General features: G+C 41.9%; 1 protein-coding gene across 1 annotated transcript; it reads left to right on the forward strand.

The window, feature by feature from the left end:
* Positions 1 to 10,983: 10,983 nt before the first annotated feature.
* Positions 10,984 to 13,158, forward strand: Otud6a (OTU deubiquitinase 6A). The gene has a single exon (NM_001401127.1). It carries the CDS (start codon positions 11,062 to 11,064, stop codon positions 11,932 to 11,934), a length of 873 nt encoding a protein of 290 aa, NP_001388056.1. The 5' UTR covers positions 10,984 to 11,061; the 3' UTR covers positions 11,935 to 13,158.
* Positions 13,159 to 22,154: the final 8,996 nt, after the last annotated feature.

Here is a 22,154-nt window from a genome sequence, read left to right on the forward strand (position 1 = left end):
GAAGGAAACAGACCGGATAAACAGTTCTCTGCACCCAAATCCCGTGGGAGGGAGAGCTAAACCTTCAGAGAGGCAGACAAGCCTGGGAAACCAGAAGAGACTGCTCCCTGCACACACATCTCGGACGCCAGAGGAAAAAGCCAAAGACCATCTGGAACCCTGGTGCACTGAAGCTCCCGGAAGGGGCGGCACAGGTCTTCCTGGTTGCTGCCGCTGCAGAGAGCCCCTGGGCAGCACCCCACCAGCGAACCTGAGCCTCGGGACCACAGGTAAGACCAAATTTTCTGCTGCAAGAAAGCTGCCTGGTGAACTCAAGACACAGGCCCACAGGAACAGCTGAAGACCTGTAGAGAGGAAAAACTACACGCCCGAAAGCAGAACACTCTGTCCCCATAACTGACTGAAAGAGAGGAAAACAGGTCTACAGCACTCCTGACACACAGGCTTATAGGACAGTCTAGCCACTGTCAGAAATAGCAGAACAAAGTAACACTAGAGATAATTTGATGGCAAGAGGCAAGCACAGGAACCCAAGCAACAGAAACCAAGACTACATGCCATCATCGGAGCCCAATTCTCCCACCAAAACAAACATGGAATATCCAAACACACCAGAAAAGCAAGATCTAGTTTCAAAATCATATTTGATCATGATGCTGGAGGACGTCAAGAAAGACATGAACACACTTAGGGAAACACAGGAAAACATTAATAAACAAGTAGAAGCCTACAGAGAGGAATCGCAAAAATCCCTGAAAGAATTCCAGGAAAACACAATCAAACAGTTGAAGGAATTAAAAATGGAAATAGAAGCAATCAAGAAAGAACACATGGAAACAACCCTGGATATAGAAAACCAAAAGAAGAGACAAGGAGCTGTAGATACAAGCTTCACCAACAGAATACAAGAGATGGAAGAGAGAATCTCAGGAGCAGAAGATTCCATAGAAATAATTGACTCAACTGTCAAAGATAATGTAAAGCAGAAAAAGCTACTGGTCCAAAACATACAGGAAATCCAGGACTCAATGAGAAGATCAAACCTAAGGATAATAGGTATAGAAGAGAGTGAAGACTCCCAGCTCAAAGGACCAGTAAATATCTTCAACAAAATCATAGAAGAAAACTTCCCTAACCTAAAAAAAAGAGATACCCATAGACATACAAGAAGCCTACAGAACTCCAAATAGATTGGACCAGAAAAGAAACACCTCCCGTCACATAATTGTCAAAACACCAAACGCACAAAATAAAGAAAGAATATTAAAAGCAGTAAGGGAAAAAGGTCAAGTAACATATAAAGGGAGACCTATCAGAATCACACCAGACTTCTCGCCAGAAACTATGAAGGCCAGAAGATCCTGGACTGATGTCATACAGACCCTAAGAGAACACAAATGCCAGCCCAGGTTACTGTATCCAGCAAAACTCTCAATTAACATTGATGGAGAAACCAAGATATTCCATGACAAAACCAAATTTACACAATATCTTTCTACAAATCCAGCACTACAAAGGATAATAAATGGTAAAGCCCAACATAAGGAGGCAAGCTATACCCTAGAAGAAGCAAGAAACTAATCGTCTTGGCAACAAAACAAAGAGAATGAAAGCACACAAACATAACCTCACATCCAAATATGAATATAACGGGAAGCAATAATCACTATTCCTTAATATCTCTCAATATCAATGGCATCAACTCCCCAATAAAAAGACATAGATTAACAAACTGGATACGCAACGAGGACCCTGCATTCTGCTGCCTACAGGAAACACACCTCAGAGACAAAGACAGACACTACCTCAGAGTGAAAGGCTGGAAAACAACTTTCCAAGCAAATGGTCAGAAGAAGCAAGCTGGAGTAGCCATTCTAATATCAAATAAAATCAATTTCCAACTAAAAGTCATCAAAAAAGATAAGGAAGGACACTTCATATTCATCAAAGGAAAAATCCACCAAGATGAACTCTCAATCCTAAATATCTATGCCCCAAATACAAGGGCACCTACATACGTAAAAGAAACCTTACTAATGCTCAAAGCACACATTGCACCTCACACAATAATAGTGGGAGATTTCAACACCCCACTCTCATCAATGGACAGATCATGGAAACAGAAATTAAACAGTGATGTCGACAGACTAAGAGAAGTCATGAGCCAAATGGACTTAACGGATATTTATAGAACATTCTATCCTAAAGCAAAAGGATATACCTTCTTCTCAGCTCCTCATGGCACTTTCTCCAAAATTGACCATATAATTGGTCAAAAAACGGGCCTCAACAGGTACAGAAAGATAGAATTAATCCCATGCGTGCTATCGGACCACCACGGCCTAAAACTCGTCTTCAATAACAATAAGGGAAGAATGCCCACATATACGTGGAAATTGAACAATGCTCTACTCAATGATAACCTGGTCAAGGAAGAAATAAAGAAAGAAATTAAAAACTTTTTAGAATTTAATGAAAATGAAGATACAACATACTCAAACTTATGGGACACAATGAAAGCTGTGCTAAGAGGAAAACTCATAGCGCTGAGTGCCTGCAGAAAGAAACAGGAAAGAGCATATGTCAGCAGCTTGACAGCACACCTAAAAGCTCTAGAACAAAAAGAAGCAAATACACCCAGGAGGAGTAGAAGGCAGGAAATAATCAAACTCAGAGCTGAAATCAACCAAGTAGAAACAAAAAGGACCATAGAAAGAATCAACAGAACCAAAAGTTGGTTCTTTGAGAAAATCAACAAGATAGATAAACCCTTAGCCAGACTAACGAGAGGACACAGAGAGTGCGTCCAAATTAACAAAATCAGAAATGAAAAGGGAGACATAACTACAGATTCAGAGGAAATTCAAAAAATCATCAGATCTTACTATAAAAACCTATATTCAACAAAATTTGAAAATCTTCAGGAAATGGACAATTTCCTAGACAGATACCAGGTATCGAAGTTAAATCAGGAACAGATAAACCAGTTAAACAACCCCATAACTCGTAAGGAAATAGAAGCAGTCATTAAAGGTCTCCCAACCAAAAAGAGCCCAGGTCCAGACGGGTTTAGTGCAGAATTCTATCAAACCTTCATAGAAGACCTCATACCAATATTATCCAAACTATTCCACAAAATTGAAACAGATGGAGCCTTACCGAATTCCTTCTACGAAGCCACAATTACTCTTATACCTAAACCACACAAAGACACAACAAAGAAAGAGAACTTCAGACCAATTTCCCTTATGAATATCGACGCAAAAATACTCAATAAAATTCTGGCAAACCGAATTCAAGAGCACATCAAAACAATCATCCACCATGATCAAGTAGGCTTCATCCCAGGCATGCAGGGATGGTTTAATATACGGAAAACCATCAACGTGATCCATTATATAAACAAACTGAAAGAACAGAACCACATGATCATTTCATTAGATGCTGAGAAAGCATTTGACAAAATTCAACACCCCTTCATGATAAAAGTCCTGGAAAGAATAGGAATTCAAGGCCCATAACAAACATAGTAAAAGCCATATACAGCAAACCAGTTGCTAACATTAAACTAAATGGAGAGAAACTTGAAGCAATCCCACTAAAATCAGGGACTGGACAAGGCTGCCCACTCTCTCCCTACTTATTCAATATAGTTCTTGAAGTTCTAGCCAGAGCAATCAGACAACAAAAGGAGATCAAGGGGATACAGATCGGAAAAGAAGAGGTCAAAATATCACTATTTGCAGATGACATGATAGTATATTTAAGTGATCCCAAAAGTTCCACCAGAGAACTACTAAAGCTGATAAACAACTTCAGCAAAGTGGCTGGGTATAAAATTAACTCAAATAAATCAGTTGCCTTCCTCTATACAAAAGAGAAACAAGACGAGAAAGAAATTAGGGAAACGACACCCTTCATAATAGACCCAAATAATATAAAGTACCTCGGTGTGACTTTAACCAAGCAAGTAAAAGATCTGTACAATAAGAACTTCAAGACACTGAGGAAAGAAATTGAAGAAGACCTCAGAAGATGGAAAGATCTCCCATGCTCATGGATTGGCAGGATTAATATAGTAAAAATGGCCATTTTACCAAAAGCAATCTACAGATTCAATGCAATCCCCATCAAAATACCAATCCAATTCTTCAAAGAGTTAGACAGAACAATTTGCAAATTCATCTGGAATAACAAAAAACCCAGGATAGCTAAAGCTATCCTCAACAATAAAAGGACTTCAGGGGGAATCACTATCCCTGAACTCAAGCAGTATTACAGAGCAATAGTGATAAAAACTGCATGGTATTGGTACAGAGACAGACAGATAGACCAATGGAATAGAATTGAAGACCCAGAAATGAACCCACACACCTATGGTCACTTGATTTTTGACAAAGGAGCCAAAACCATCCAATGGAAAAAAGATAGCATTTTCAGCAAATGGTGCTGGTTCAACTGGAGGGCAACATGTAGAAGAATGCAGATCGATCCATCCTTATCACCCTGTACAAAGCTTAAGTCCAAGTGGATCAAGGACCTCCACATCAAACCAGACACACTCAAACTAATAGAAGAAAAACTAGGGAAGCATCTGGAACACAGGGGCACTGGAAAAAATTTCCTGAACAAAACACCAATGGCTTATGCTCTAAGATCAAGAATCGACAAATGGGATCTCATAAAACTGCAAAGCTTCTGTAAGGCAAAGGACACTGTGGTTAGGACAAAACGGCAACCAACAGATTGGGAAAAGATCTTTACCAATCCTACAACAGATAGAGGCCTTATATCCAAAATATACAAAGAACTCAAGAAGTTAGACCGCAGGGAAACAAATAACCCTATTAAAAAATGGGGTTCAGAGCTAAACAAAGAATTCACAGCTGAGGAATGCCGAATGGCTGAGAAACACCTAAAGAAATGTTCAACATCTTTAGTCATAAGGGAAATGCAAATAAAAACAACCCTGAGATTTCACCTCACACCAGTGCGATTGGCTAAGATCAAAAACTCAGGTGACAGCAGATACTGGCCAGGATGTGGAGAAAGAGGAACACTCCTCCATTGTTGGTGGGATTGCAGACTGGTAAAACCATTCTGGAAATCAGTCTGGAGGTTCCTCAGAAAATTGGACATTGAACTGCCTGAGGATCCAGCTATACCTCTCTTGGGCATATACCCAAAAGATGCCTCAACATATAAAAGAGACACGTGCTCCACTATGTTCATCGCAGCCTTATTTATAATAGCCAGAAAATGGAAAGAACCCAGATGCCCTTCAACAGAGGAATGGATACAGAAAATGTGGTACATCTACACAATGGAATATTACTCAGCTATCAAAAACAACGAGTTTATGAAATTCGTAGGCAAATGGTTGGAACTGGAAAATATCATCCTGAGTGAGCTAACCCAATCACAGAAAGACATACATGGTATGCATTCATTGATAAGTGGCTATTAGCCCAAATGCTTGAATTACCCAAGATCCCTAGAACAAACGAAACTCAAGACGGATGATCAAAATGTGAATGCTTCACTCCTTCTTTAATTGAGGAAAAAGAATACCCTTGGCAGGGAAGGGAGAGGCAAAGATTAAAACAGAGACTGAAGGAACACCCATTCAGAGCCTGCCCTACATGTGGCCCATACATATACAGCCACCCAATTAGACAAGATGGATGAAGCAAAGAAGTGCAGACCGACAGGAGCCAGTTGTAGATCGCTCCTGAGAGACACAGCCAGAATACAGCAAATACAGAGGCGAATGCCAGCAGCAAACCACTGAACTGAGAACAGGTCCCCTATTGAAGGAATCAGAGAAAGAACTGGAAGAGCTTGAAGGTGCTCGAGACCCCAAAAGTACAACAATGTCAAGCAACCAGAGCTTCCAGGGACTAAGCCACTACCTAAAGACTATACATGGACTGACCCTGGACTCTGACCTCATAGGTAGCAATGAATATCCTAGTAAGAGCACCAGTGGAAGGGGAAGCCCTGGGTCCTGCTAAGACTGAACCCCCAGTGAACTAGTCTATGGGGGGAGTGCGGCAATGGGGGGAGGGTTGGGAGGGGAACACCCATAAGGAAGGGGAGGGGGGAGGGGGATGTTTGCCCGGAAACCGGGAAAGGGAATAACACTCGAAATGTATATAAGAAATACTCAAGTTAATAAAAAAAAATTGTATCCTCTAGTATTATAGATGTAGGACAGTACTGTATCATACCTCTGTGGATGTAAAATAGCTTGTACCTGCTTTATGATACGTAGTAGTGACCGTGCTTTATCAGAGCTGTTTTTAATGATGTTGCTCAGAATGTTTTCTTTCCAGATGATGATTGAGAAGCTAATTTAAAAAAAAATGGTGCCAGGTACCACAAGAGTAACAGAACTGTGCTGTTTTCTCGGGTTTTGTTTTTTTACTTTTTTTTTTTTTAATGGAGTGTGCTGGATGTCTCTACAGTTTTGTTCAGATGACTGCAGAACCTGGAAAAGCTGTTGCTGCTGTTGATGCATAACACACTGCTATTATTGGTCTTTTTATATAAATATAAATATATATATACAGATATATAATTTGAATTTTTTGAAACTTTACCTGTGCTGTCAACTTTCGAAAAAAGTATCCCCGTTTACTGTGTTGAGTTGGCACTGTACAGAAATTAACAGCCATATTGGTCTAGAAATGTTGAACTTAAGTTTTTTCCATTTGTACAGGGGTAACACACTGTATTAAATATGTAGGTCTTATATACGTGGGTTTGATTACAAAAACTAATAAAGTATTCTCTAAATTAAAAAAAAAGATAAAAAAAAAAACATTGAGAAAACCATCAAAGAAAATGCAAAATGCAAAAGCTCCTAACCCAAAACCTCCAGGAAATCGAGGACACAATAAGAAGGCCAAACCTAAGGATAAGAGGTATAGAAGAGAGTGAAGACTCCCAGCTCAAAGGACCAGTAAATATATTTAACAAAATCATAGAAGAAAACTTCCCTAACCTAAAGAAAGAGATGCTCATGAACATACAAGAAGCCTACAGAACTCCAAATAGATTGGACCAAAGAAAATTTCCTCCTATCACATAATAATCAAAACACCAAATGCACAAAACAAAGGAAGAATATTAAAAGGAGTAAGAGAAAAGGGGCAAATAACATGTAATGGCAGATGTATCAGAATCACACCAGACTTCTCAACAGAGACTATGAAAGCCAGAAGATCCTGGGCAGATGTCATACAGACCCTGAGAGAACACAAATGCCAGCCCAGGTTACTGTATCCAGCAAAACTCTCAATTAACATAGATGGAGAAACCAAGATATTCCATGACAAAACCAAATTTACACAATATCTCTCCACAAATCCAGCCCTACAAAGGATAATAAATGGAAAACTCCAACACAAGGAGGAAAACTACACCCTAGAAAAAGCAAGAAAGTGATCTCCTTGCCAGAACACCAAAAGAAGAAAGACACACAAACAAAATTCCACCTCTAACAACAAAAATAACAGGAAGCAACAATCACTATTCCTTAATATCCTTTAATATCAATGGACTCAATTCCCCAATAAAAAAACACAGATTAACATTGGGGATTAACAATTCCCCAATAAAAAAACACAGGACCCAACATTTTGCCACATACTGGAAACACACCTCAGAGACAAAGACAGATACTACCTCAGAGTGAAAGGCTGGAAAATAACTTTCCAAGCAAATGGTCCAAAGAAACCAGCTGGGGTAGCCATTCTAATATTGAATAAATTCGACTTTCAAGCAAAAGTCAATAAAAAAGATAAGGAAGGACACTTCATATTCATCAAAGGAAAAATCCACCAACATGAACTCTCAATCCTAAATATCTATACCCCAAATACAAGGGCACCTACATATGTAAAAGAAACCTTACTAAAGCTCAAAACACACATTGCACCTCACACAATAACAGTAGGAGATTTCAACACCCCACTCTCATCAATGGACAGATCATGGAAACAGAAACTGAACAGAGACACAAAGAAACTAACAGAAGTTGTGAATCAAATGGACTTAACAGATATCTATAGAACATTTCATCCTAAAACAAAAGGATATACCTTCTTCTCAGCACCTCATGATACCTTCTCCAAAATTGACCATATAATTGGTTATGAAACAGGCCTCAACAGATACAGGAAGACAGAAATAATCCCATGCATCCTATCAGACCACCACAGACTAAGGCTGGTCTTCAATAACAACAAAAACAACAGAAAGCCCACATACACATGGAAGCTGAACAATGCTCTACTCAATGGTAACCTGGTCAAGGAAGAAATAAAGAAATTAAAGACTTTTTAGAATTTAATGAAAATGAAGGCACAACATACCCAAACTTTTGGGACACAATGAATGCAGTGCAAAGAGGAAAACTCATGGCTCTGAGGGCCTCCAAAAAGAAACTGGAGAAAGCATACACTAGCAGCTTGACAGCACACTTGAAAACACTTCTAAAAACTTGTAGAAGAAAATCAAAGTTTTTATGACTTTGTGCTTTATGGTGATTTCTTGGTTAACACACACACACACACACACACACACACATACACACACACTGGCAATGAAAACAAAAAATAAATAAGTAGGGGTTCCATACAATAAAATTTGGGGGACTGTCAAAATGTCTCAGTGGGTAAAGAAGCCTTCAGCAAGTCTGATAATCTGGACCCACATGGCCAATTCTTATATTCTATCATGTGCACACATACACTAAATAAATATGTTTTCAAACTTTGTCTTTGTCATTTAAAAAGGGATGTAACTTTTGAGATTTAAGATTAGACAGAGTTCTTTAAACTTAACACTACAAATAAAACTTGTGTAATGACAACTGGTTAGTTATACTTGATCCAAAATAAAAATGTTGCCATGCATGAAGGCATCTGCAACCCAGCACTTACGATCCTAATGTAAAGGATTGTGGTTTTGAGGCCAGCTTGAGTTACATACCAAGCCCCCGTCTGAAAAATTCGTTATAGTGAAAATCCTTTTGTGGCACTAGTAATCCTAAACATGTCCTCACACTTGCTAGGGAAGGGGGTCTGCCACTCAGATACAAAACTAGCCTTAAAATGAAATGTTTTTGCCTTGAGACTGATCCTTCTAAGATGGCAAGCTGTAGAGTGCGCTCTAAAAACTAACAGGAAAAAGCAACCCATTTCGAAAATATGAAAATCATATAAACATTTTTTAAAATATATGTTATAGATGAAAATGAGGCTATTATAAGATGAACATCAGGCAAGATGTCTTGATGGACAAAAATGCTTGACTCATAAGCCTGACATGACCTGAATCTAATCCCCAGAACCCATGGCAAAAGGGAAAAACAACTCCACAGATTTGTTCTCTGACCTCCACACATGCACAGCAGGACATGCAGTTCATAAACAGACACCTTACACACACACACACACACACACGCATGCACGCACGCACATGCACACACACACGCACATCATTGCCACTGTCACCACTACCACCAATAATAAAAATGATGATGATGATGATAATAATAATAATAAATTTAAACTTTTAAAGATGACTATCAAGGTACAGCAAATTCCTAGTACATGCAAGGCCCTGGGGTATCATCTACTGTACTAAAAAATTACACAGGAGGACATTAAAGCCATAATGAGATTATCATAACACTTATCCAGTGTAATCTTTTTTTAAGTGGAAACCCCAAATACTGGTAAGAATACAAAGAAACTGGATCACACCTTCACTTCCAGTGAAAATGTACCAGTTACAGCCTTTCTGGAAAACAGTTCCTTAAATATATATGCACTTAGAATACAGCACGGTAATTTTATTCCTGAACATTTTGTCCAGAGGAATGAGGACTTGTGTTCACACAAAAGCGTGAACATCAGGTGGAGAATAGACTTCAGTGGTAGTGTTTGTCTAATATGGTTTGTTTGTTTGTTTGTTTGTTTGTTTTTTTCTGAGACAGGGTCTCAACATAACCTAGGCTGGCCCAGAACTTGCTAAATCTCCCAGGATGAGCTTGAAAATTTTAATTCTCCTACCCCCACCTCACAAGTTCTAGAATTATAATAAGCTTGTGTTAGCAAATGTGGTTCTCAAGTGGGGAGTGGGGCAGTACCTAAAAGTCAGTTTGGGAAACTAAAATCAAAGCAAAAGATTAGCGGCAGTAAAAGCACATTTGCATTTGTTTTTCAGAAATGTTTAAAGAATCTTCTGAAACAAACTTTTTAAAAAACAACCAAGAATAATTTACAGAGCCCATTTAGGAGAACTGAGGGCCCGGTAGGGGTGTTTGTGTGATTTCTGTTAGCATAAGCCAGAAGAACTGCTTATTGCCGTCTTACACTGAGACGGGACTCACTGGTTTTGAAACATAAATTTAAAAGATTCTGTGTTCCCAGGAATGTAAGAAAATATCTTTGTTCTGATACACAAAGATTAAAAGTTCAGGACCTGAAGTATTAGAGAAAGCCACACTGCTTCCCGGACACTTCAAGGTCAGAACATATTCGGCAGATAGTATTTATCATGTGGTTCTCAAACATGGGCTATGCTGTGTTATGTTCCAAACTTGGGAACAATGAAGGCAGTGAGAGCGAACAATTCTACAGGCCCCATTATGGCGCGCATTGTAGAAAGGCAGACTGCTAGGAGCAACTTTTGAAGTCTGTTAAAACTGGCGCCACTGGGAGGAGGACTCTTAACAACTTTTGAAATCTGTTAGAAAATGGAGCCGTGACATGCTACGGGGGTTTCAAGAGGACATGCTCAAGGGTTCTCAACAGCCAGTCACAAAGGCAGGCATATCTGGGGGCGTGGCCCTAGAGGGCAGTAGCCAATAGCAGAGAGGACTGTGAGTAAAATTCTGAGCCACCATTGTGTGAGGCCATTCTGCCATAGCTACCTCTCAGAGAGGTTGTACTTAACTGTCTGGCAATCTGAGAGAGGTTGTACTTGCCTGTCTGGTGATCTGAACTGTTGGTTTCCTCCAGACTTGAACTCCCATTTTCCACTAGTAAGATGGATGACACTGAGCATGAACTCCAACGAGTGATCCGTCGCCACTATCGTGAAAAGAGGGAGTTACAAGCTCATATCCAGACCCTGAAAGCTTCCGTCCCGAAGAACGACAAGGGAAGACGAAAGCAGCTGCTCTCTGATATCGCCCGTCTCGAGGCCGAGATGGAGCAAAGGCACGAGCAGGAGCTGGAAAAATTTGGAGAAAATCCCGAGAGTGGTGTGGATTCAGTTACAGCGGACCTCAAAAAGATGAATCTCGAGAATATGCCTCCACGCCCAGCAAAGTCCCAGAAACGCCGAGACCGAAGAGCTAACCTGGAGAGACGGCGCCAGGAAAGGATGCCTGCGGCCCAGGCTGAGCAGCTGGCTGCTTACCGTCGTGAGGAGGAGGAGAAGGTCGCTGCCATTCTCGGAGCTAAAAATTTAGAGATGAAGACCATCCCTGCTGACGGCCACTGCATGTACCGGGCCATCCAGGACCAGCTGGTATTCTCCGTGACAATAGAGAGCCTGCGGTACCGCACTGCCTACTACATGAGGAAACATATTGATGACTTCTTACCTTTCTTCACCGAACCCGAGGCAGGCAACTTCTACACCCGGGAGGACTTCCTGAGGTACTGTGATGACATCGTGCACAAGGCTTCGTGGGGAGGCCAGCTGGAGCTGAGAGCCCTTTCGCATGTCCTGCAGACCCCTATCGAGGTGGTACAGGCCAACTCACCCATCATTGTCATCGGGGAGGAGTACACCAGGAAGCCGCTCACGCTGGTCTATCTGCACTACGCCTGCGACTTCGGAGAGCACTACAATTCGGTGAAGCCCATTGAGGTCCCTGGAGCAGTTGGAGGAATGGCGCCACGACTCTTCTAGAAGTTTCCATCAGACACAAAGGAACTCTGGCCTAGGCGCCATCTTTGTCACCTCTGTGGCCGTGGTTCCTAGGAGAACCGGAGCAGCTATGGCGTCTTCGTAGGAATACTTGCTTTTCCTTCGCTGATTTTTGTTTCTGCTTGTTTTTCAAGATTTGTTTGTCTGTGTCCTGCCTCTTCTTTGCCTCTTCTTTATTTGTTTGTATGTTTGGGGGGAGGGGGTTGGAGGGGGGTTGTTTGTTTTGTTTTGGGGTCATTGTTTGTTTTTTCCCCCCTCTCAGATTTGTGTGTGTGTGTGTGTGTGTGTGTGTGCGTGCGTGCGTGCGTGCGTGCCTGCATGCGTGCGTGTGTGCGCGCGCATGTGTGTGTGAGTGTGTGTGTGTCTCCCCTCTCATGTGGCAGGGAATGGGATAACATCTTCTTGGGACACCTAAGAGGCTTAAATTTCATCAACTCTAACATCATTTGGCCCTTTGGTGCTTTTGTCTAGGTGAGGTTTCAGTTAGGCTGAAAATGGAAATTTGGCGTTTTGCTCATTGTTTACCTGGGCGGAAATGTTTAGTAGAAGGATTCAGGTTGTGGGAATTTCCCTGCAAATTTATCAGCCCACTTGATAAAAGTACAGTTGGTATGACTGAAATGACTTATGAGTGTTTTTAAGGAAAAAAGTCACAGCTGGCTGACTTGCTCTTAACAATGTTAAAATACCTGGGTTAATTTGTTTGGTTTTATTTTTCATTCAAACTTGTAAAGCTAGGTGCAAATGGGTTTTAGTTACCCAGATATTTTCTAAGCACTAAAAACTGTGTTTTAATAGGTAAATATAGCTGTTAGCTACAGAAATTCAATTTAATGAACCAGTAGCTTTAAGGTAAGGTTTACCTTAAAGATGTGGAAGATCTGAACTTAGTGATGTTTTCTTTTTTAATTTTTAGAGAGATAAAATATATCAAAAGTGACTTCTGGAATCTCTTCCAGTTTTTGTATAAAGGAATGCAGTGAACAATACAGTGGTTTCTGTTAGAAATCATTGTCTTAAATGTGACATTCAAAGGGAAGAGCAAGAATGGAATGATTTGCAGGGTTATCATTCTTGAGTGTTAGAGAAGTTACTTATTCATAAAAAATAAAAACCGTTGTCCCTTTCAGATGATCTCAAATAGTATATGTAAGTTTAAAAACTTTTTGAAAACTAATGCAATGTGTTAAAAAAAATAAAAGCAACTTTTGAAATAACCTAATTTGCATTTCTTGTATAGCTGACTTAGGCCACATGAAGTTTGTATCTCAGATGGCTTTTAGCAAAGGTCTCCTAATTAATAGGAGGTTTGGTGGGGGACAGATGAGGCTTTGGCTGATACACTTGCAGTCTTGGAGGTGGCCAGGACTGAAATGTTTCCCAGGCTGTAACTGAAGGAGGATGCCCTGCGTCGTTGTTTCACTCAGTGAAATCCACGAAAGGGCTAATTTTAATATTCTCTGCTGTGTATTTTAAAAAGAGCCCTGATGGTGGGGGGATACCCAGGGAGGGGCCCACCCACTCAGAGGGGACGAGGAGGGGATGTGGGAAGGGGTGACTGGGAGGGACCAGTGAGTGGGATGTAAAGTAAATACATATAATAATAATAATAATAATAATAATAATAATAATAGAATCTAAAGATAATAAATCCAAATTAGACTATCATAAAGACTTTGGCATTTTACTTTCACAAAAGAAAATAACCCTATAGTAACTGCAAATTAATGAAAAAAGAAATGACTCATTTTCTTAGATTTTAGCTTGTGTTTTATTCCTGTAGTTTTAGTGGATAAAATTCAAATGATTTTTTTTAAAAGACCCCTGATTCCAAGTCCTAGCCAGGCCAGGGATACATTGCAGGAGGGGAAGAAATGCTACTATAGTCTACTTCAGAATGTTCCTGAAATCCCAACAGAGTTCTCACTATGGAAACAGATAAAGGTTCAAAACATGCTTCTGGGGTACATTGTGAGAGAAGTCTTTTGTAGGAGCAGGAACACTTTGGGGAAGGGATTGTGAGTTAGGGAGGAAGCGGGGACTAGCTTTGGGAGGAGGCAAGGACTGGGGAAGGGAAATGTGCTGTGTAATCTCCAAAAGGAGGCCTGGCTGGGAAGGAGGGTAGAGGCTGAGGACAGGGACAGTCCAGGAAAAGCTGTACAGGCTGGACTTGGAGGGGCCAACAAGTATAATAAGGGGTAGGATGGGAAATAGACCTTAAAGTGTCTGGGGGATTTTGTTTTGTTTCATTTTATTTTGAAGAAGCCTTGCTAGGGGAGAGGACATGGATGGGGTTTAGGGAAGAGGCCTGACTAAGGATGTGAGTGAAGGCATGGAAGAGCTCTAGAAATGGAAGAGAGGCTTTATGGGATGGACTGTATGAAGTGGGCATGGAGAGTCGGCTTGGCTAAGGCAAAGGATGCTGACGGACATGGGTCTGATTGACAAGAGGCAACATACTGTGCTGAAGAAAGGCTTGGCTGAAGGTTAGAGGCACAGACACTGGCTGGTGAAGGCCTCCTGGTGGGGAGGGGAAACTGGCCGAAAACAATTGAATTCTGGAAAAGAGGTTCTAGCCAGAGCGGCCTTGTTTGGATAATAAGGTAGAGAACTGGGCTTCCCAGGGAAGGCATCCACAGCCGTGGAGAGAGGAATGGGCTGGTCACTGAGCAAGTCACTGAAGTAAGAGGCCAGGCTGGAAAGAGCATACACGGGCTGGACTGAGGCCCCAGCATATATGAAGCAGATGTGCAGGACAAGTTCCAGGTGGGTTTCTCAACAACTGGACAGGGGCTGTCCCTAAAGCTGTAACCCAACTGGGCTGCCTTGTCTGGCCTCAGTGCAAGAGGTTGCCTAACCCTGCAGAGACTTGATGTGCGGGGGTCTGGGGGGGGACACCCATGGGCCCCCAGAAGAGAAGGGGATGGGAAGGGACTCTGAGGAGAGATGGGGCAGCAGTTGGGATTTAAAACTAATTAATTAATTAATCAATGGAAAAATAAAATTTGAAATAAAGAGGTCAGGTTGGACATGTGCAACAGATGATGAACAAGTCCATGGCTCTTGAATGGGGAAATGATCAGGGCAGGCAACCTGGTTAGGCAACAGTCACTTGCTAGAGACACTTTCTGAGGAAGGCTCTGGAAGGAGATGAAGCCTTCCTGAGGAAAGAGGCATTGGCTGGGGAACCAATCAGCTTGGAAGAAAAGGACTAAACAGAGGATCCTGACAAGTAAAAGCACCACCAGGTTTGGAAAAGTTGTGCAGGCTGACATGGGGACACAACCTGGGGAAAAGAGCATTGGGGAGAGGAAAGTAGTCCAAGAAGGGAAGAGAGGCCTCTGGGGCTCCTGGTGGAGAATTAAGCTTGGGTTGAGAAGTAGGCCTGGTTTGTCAAGGGACACAAACTCTCCAGCTACTATCCTGTGAACTGTCATGGAAGGAGAAAAGAACCTCACTTAGTCTAGGGTATATACAAGGATGCAGGCTAGGTGGGCAGAGGAGCCAGCGCACAGAGTAGCAAAGCAAGGAGGAAGATCTTAGCAATAGGTTAGGGAAGAGGGCCCAGCTGGGTAGGAGAGCAGAGGGACAACTCTGGGTAAGGTAAGGAGGGGAGGTCTTAGACAGGGAAAGAGATCATAAGGTTGGGGCAGAGGGCTGGGTTGGTGAAATACTGGACAGCTAAAGGATGCCTAGTTGAATTAGGAGCCCAAGAACAAGGAAAGTGGCCCTGATTGTTAAAGAAGAAAAAGTCTGCAGAAAGGGTCATAACAGGTAGATGGTCTGCCTGTTAGTACTGAGTCAGTATCTACACAGAGACCCCGACTGAAGACAAGCACATAGTTGAGAAAGAAGGGGATTTAGCAGAGGAGGGAAACAGACTAGGAATTGGGGGGGGGGTCTTAGAGAAAGGAGTCAGAAGACACACAGGATAGGACAGGGAACTCAGGATCTGGAAGCTCAATTGGAGACAGGAATATATAGAGTCTTAGGGTTAGCTTTGCTCTGATGAAACACCAAGAACAAAACAAGGTTGGAGGAAAGGTTTTGAGAGAAGCCAAGACAGGGAACTCAATGCGGGCAGGAACCTGGAGGCAGGAGCTGATACAGACACCAGGGAAGAGTTCTGCTTACCGGCTTGTTCCCTATGGCTTGCTTAGCCTGTTTAATATCTCTCTCTCTCTCTCTCTCTCTCTCTCTCTCTCTCTCTCTCTCTCTCTCTCTCTCTCTCTTTCTCTCTCTCTCCTTCCCTCCCTCCCTTTCTTTCCTTCTGTCTTTTGTTCTTTCATCCATTCTTTCTTTCTTATTTATGTTTTGTTGTTTTAGGTTTTTTTTTGTTTTGTTTTAACTTTTCATTGATTCTTTGAGTTTCACATCATGCACCCCAGTCCTGCTCATCTCTCCCTCCCCTCGTACCTACCCTTTGCCCTTGCAACCTCTCCCCAAATAAAAACACACACACAAAAAACAAACACCAACAAAAACAAAGCATAGAAAACATCTCGTCATGGAAGCTGCAGCGCGTCACAGTGGGTCCCACTGGATCCCTCTGCCCATACATCTTCACCTGCAAAAGTTCATTGCAAGGAGTCATTGGTCTGGTTCAAGATCTCTTGCTTCAGTGACACCATCAATATTGGATCCTCACCTGGTCTCCTCCTGATTATTCTGTTGTTGCCCTGTGTCATCGAGATCCTGCAGCTGAGTGGATCTTCATGAGTGGCCTTTTCAGGAGTCCCAGCCCTTCACAGATGATGCAGATTTTAGTGTGGGACAATTCAGAGGCCCAGGTCTGGAGCTGGGTGGTAGTTGATCTGGTCAGCATTCTGCCTTATCCACACCCCCAGGGTGAGCTCTCCAGCACTGTTCAGGTCAGGTCACCCAATGTCTCCATCAGCAGGAGGCAGGGGCAGCTCTCCTACTCTCATGCCCTTCAGACAGTTCACTTGTACCCATGCCTTCAGAACCAGCTCCACTGTGTTGTCCAGTCAAGTCAAGAGGCTCGATCTCCAAAGTGCTGCAGTCTGCAAGGGGCTGGGCCAGCTTTTATACCCACAGGGCTGATTCACCCAAGCCTTCACCATCAGGGCAGCTCCACTCTATTGCCCAGGCAAGGTGCAGGGCCTGCTCTCCTCTGTGCTATGGCCAGTAAGGGGGCGGGGCCAGCTCTTCCGACCAATGCAGATGGCAAGGAGGGTGACCAGGGTTAGCACTACTTTGCTGCCCAGGTGAGGTGCAGGGCCCACTCTCCTGAGATGCTCAACCTGTTTTCTTCTAACGGAGGACCACTAGCCCAGTGAGCCCGTGACCACTGACACCCACAGTGAGCTGGGGCCTCCCTGATCAACCACTAAGAAAATGTTCCACAGGCTTGCATACGTGATCTTATGGAGGCATTTTAAAAAAAACAAGGTTTCTTCCACTCAGATGGCTATAGCTTGTGTCAAGCTGACATAAAATTAGCCAGCACATACAGATTAAGAGTCCCTGGCAGACAAAAGGATCCTGGTTGGGGTCAAGTTCCTATGTGGTTGAAGTGTTGTAGGCTAGAGCTGCCAATTCAAACTGAGGAAGGTTGCCTGGGAACCAAAGAGGGCCTGCCTGTCCATGGAACACAGTCCAGAGAAGGGTAATAAATATGTTAGCAGGCCTTGGTTTGGCTGCTGCACAAGGGCTGAGGAATCGGGCCTGAAAGGGAAAGGGGTGTACGAGGGCATCCTGTCTAGCAGAAAGGGAGACCAGGTTGAGAGTGGGGCTTGCGAAAGGATCTTGCTGTGGGAGAAAGCATACGGGATGAAGACAAACTGACTATATAAGGGCTGAGTGAGTGAGGAAAGGAGTAAGGGAGCAAACACAGGCAGGTTAAGAGCTATGGAGAGTAGGTAAAAGGCAGACTGAAATGTGCCTAGTTAGGACAAGGTATGTAAGTTGGCCTAGGATGAGAAAGGAATTCCTGGCGTTTGAAGGGGGAAAGAACTATGTGGTTAGAGGAGGAAGCAAACAGTTGCTAGACAAGAGGGACTATCAACACACAAACTGCAGCCTGAGTCTAGGATTGCCTACTATTGTAGGACAATGATGTGCTGGAAAGAAGCCTCGGCCCAGATGGAGACTAACTGGGGGAGAAAACAGTTTGATGAGTAGGGCACTGCCTGCTGATGTGACGGCCAAGGAACATGGAGTATTAACTTCTTTTTAAGAAATGATCTCATTGTATGTCCCAGTGGAGCCTGACCTTCATTAGATAGCCCAGGCTGAGTTCAAACTTGAGATCCTCCTGTCAGCCTCTAGAAAGACGAAATGACAGACATGTGCTACCATGCCCAGCCTCTGCTCCAGGAGTTCTATAACAGGTAGGCCCAAAGAGGATGCATTCTCATTTTATGGCTTGCTTCTGAACACAAGAGAAATAACTACTACTATCTTGGGAACCCTTAAGACCTGACTCGGCTGGCTAACCACTGCACCACTGTGCCTGCCTTTGCAGAAGTGAGCAGGATGTAGCAACTCGGGCCAGATTCTAATTCCGCCGCAGGACACAAACCAAGACAGGATCTTTACGGTGTGATCTGGAAGAGCACGAGGCAGTTGCAGTCTGTTCTTTTCCTATAACCATGACTATTACGGACAGTTTTGTATACGCAATATACATGAGATACTAGTCTCACAGGGACCCAATTCCAGAAGTAACTTTCACAAACACAGGTATTTACTCATTTACTTCCGGTTGGCTTTTGACACAGCGTACCTTCCTTCTTTTTGCCATATTAACTGGAGATAAGGTGTTCATTTTACGCATACTTATGCCTTCAGGTTTGAGGTCTTAACTCATTCACCCAGTTTCTAGCTTTGTGATTGTAGATAAGTGACCTAATCTTTTTTAATGTATTTCCTCCTGCATAACATGTCGTGATTAATACTTTCCCAAGCTGTATTTTTGAAGGCTGTTAGAGGCATTAAGTGAGAATACGTAGACATTGTCCGATATGTGCTACTTGCTATTAATCTCTATGTAGGTACCCAAGAAACAATAGCATCAGCCCAGGCAGCAGTCATCCCTTAATTTTTGTTGATAGTAGCATTTTGGATCCACTTGACCTTTTCCCACAGGTCCTGCCATGCAGACAAAACCTCTCACAGGGTCATCTTCCCCAGTGATTACACCCACAGCTTCCACTGGAACCTGCCTGGGAACAGGATGGCCTCCTTGCAGAGACTCTTCTGTCCAGAGTACCTTCCTTCCAGGATTTTTCTGTACATAATAAACTCATATGTTCCCAAAGCACTGTTCTATTATTACCTGCTTTTTTAAAAGATCACATTATAAGCATTCCCCAATATCTTTAAATGGTTTTCAATGTGATGGTTCTTTAAATGTTATTACATTCTTATTTGTCTTGTGTGCTTGCACATGCATGTTGTATGTGGGTCCCCAGAACACTCGCAGAAGTCTATTCTCTCCTCCTGCTATGTGAGACTTGGAGGTTAACTCGTGTTATCAGCCTTGGTGGCAGGTGCCCTTACCCCTAAGCCATCTTGCCGGTCCCAATATGATGCTATGATGCTCCTAATGCCTACATTCTTGCTTCTGAACGCAGCGTAATTTATTTATCCAATTCTGTTGTGGGACATTTAGATTGCTTTCAATTTCTCACTACTATAAATATGCCACTGTAATGTCCTTGTAGTAAATCTTTTTCTATATTTTCTGACAATTTCCTTTTGATTGGTTCTCAAAATGATCTAGGTCAAAAGGAGAGGCTTTTAATAATACTGGGAAATTGCCCTCAAGAAAGATGCTACCAATTTATACTTCCGTGTAGTTGCCAGCAATGAAAATTATCACCTTGGCTAAAACTGGAGGTGAAATAGTATGAATTGACCTTCCTTGGTTCCTAGTGAGATCAAATAACCTTTGGTTGTTGGCATGTCTGTCTGGTTCATAAAGGGCTATGTATTTCTTGTCTAGTCCTAAATTTTCCTTGGTTTTCTATGGATGCTTGTCCTCTCCTTTGAGTTTCTTCCTCTTGTGATTTCTTTTTTAAGATATGGTCTCATTCTGTAGCCCAGACTGCCCTAGAACACACTGTGTAGCCGAGCTGGCTTCAAACGCACAGCAATATTCCTGTCACAGTATTCTGAATGCTAAGCCTCCTTTCCCCCGTGTTTTAATGAATCTGGCCAGGTTTCCTTTGAGTGTTCTAAAAGCCAGTTTTGTCATACATTATTAGCCTTTCAGATTTGTTTCTGGTGTGATAAGCTAAACTTTTAAAATTGTAATGAAATTTTATCAATTTTAAGGTTTTTATCATAAAGGTTTCCCCATCCTGGGGTTAGATCCATATTCATGAGTATTTTGTGGGGTTTTTTTTTCCTGCTTTCTCTTTATCCTCAGCTACACTTAATGTATCTACCCATGTTATTTGAGTTTAAGGTAAGGACACAGAGTTTTCTCCTAAATGCAGTAGTTAGCAATTAGTCCAATGCTATTTATTGAAGAACCTATCACTCCACGGGGAATTTGAAGTGCCATCTTCTACACATAATGCATTCTTAAAAGATAATGACATAATAAAGAGATTTCAACTATTCCCACACAATGGCTGCATTTCAGTGCCCTTAGTCTGAAATTACTAGCTGCCCATTCATCCATTCATTCAGTATTTACTAAAGAGCACAGTGGCAAACAATAGCTAAGAAAGATAAAAGCTGCAGTCTTGGCACTCGGCGTCCTGAAGGTAACAGACTGAGAAATAGAAGACAACATGGTCGCTGGGCTCATTGAAAGGAACACAGAGCAGAGCACTCAGGAAGGAGAAAAAGAACAGAATGTCTCCCTCTTCAGTCTAGCCAGATGGTAGAGGAGATAGTATGAAAGGGGATGGAGAGGGAAGCAGAAGAGACCTCTCATTATAAGGAACAGTCTTTTGATCATCGCAATTCCCATTAAATAAATACAAATCAAATGAGAGCCCATCCTTACCCGTCAGGTTGGTACTCAGGTAAAGCATGGGAATGCGCTGTGGGGCCAGTTCAGACCCGGAGCTCAGAAACACTGCTGATAGCTCAGAATTAGGGACAGACTCGGAAGGGCAATTTGGCAACAGCCATCAAATTTAAACTGCACAAACCACCATGACTTGTCTTTCTAAGGTTACAGAGAAGCAGGGCATGATTTGAGTATATCTTAGCAATGTTCACGTGCTGCTTTTCATCAAGGGCAGCAGATTTCGGGGGCGGGGGATAGGAGGGCGATTTTTGGTGTTTACTCTTTTGAATTTGATAGTCTGAAACATATGAATAAATGACAACTATTAACTAATTAATTAATTACAACCTAAGCAGCAAAACTAAAAGCGTGTGGCTTTTCACACAGCAGTACATTTCAGCTGATACGTATGTACAAGGTTATCCAACAACCTCATCACAGCATTGTTTACCATAGCAAAGATTTAGGTACAGAGAAAATCAATTTTTAAAAAGTTACATGTATTATCGTCTTTAGGAAGAGGAAGAAATGTGTAAAAGAAGAAAGCAGTGAAGTTTGACTTTTTTCTTTTTATTTATTTTCCTTTTGCACTGATAGGGAATGAGCGTGGGGCTGGCCCAGAATAGGCAGGTCTATACCGCTAAGCTATGTTGTGCATTACCAGGCCCAACATTACTTTTAAGCAATATACTGTACCACTAAATTGTTGTATTGTGGTGAAATATATATAACATAAATTTTACCATTTTAATTATTATTTACTTTTGATTGTGTTTTTATATTTATTAATTTTTATTAGAATATATTCATTGTACATAGTGTTGGTCTTCATAATGTTATTTTCACTCATGTCTATCATTTGCTTTGACATTATAGACACCACCAGGCCCTTTCTTTTCTCCCTCTCTGCTCTTGTCATGGGTCCATTTCCTTTTCCCAAATAGTCTCCCCACTACTTTCATATAACATATTTTATTTGTATATTATTATATATTTATTTCTTTATAAAATCTAGGATCTACATATGAGAAAGAAACATGATATTTATCTGCATCTAGCTTATTTTGGTTAAAATGATGATCTCCAGTTCTGTCCATTTTCCTGTAAACAATAAAATTTCATTCTTCTTCACAATACACACTCTGTGTGTGTGTGTGTGTATGCATGCACCTGCGCATACATATGGTTTGGGGGTAGTTGAGATTGAAGTCAT

This window comes from Rattus norvegicus, chromosome X (assembly GCF_021556685.1).
Source record: "Rattus norvegicus strain SHRSP/BbbUtx chromosome X, alternate assembly SHRSP_T2T, whole genome shotgun sequence".
NCBI classification, from domain to species: domain Eukaryota; kingdom Metazoa; phylum Chordata; class Mammalia; order Rodentia; family Muridae; genus Rattus; species Rattus norvegicus.

What these genes read in the sequence shown, in the direction of transcription:
- Otud6a (NM_001401127.1), top strand. Translation starts at nt 11,062, where the DNA reads ATGGATGACACTGAGCATGAACTCCAACGAGTGATCCGTCGCCACTAT.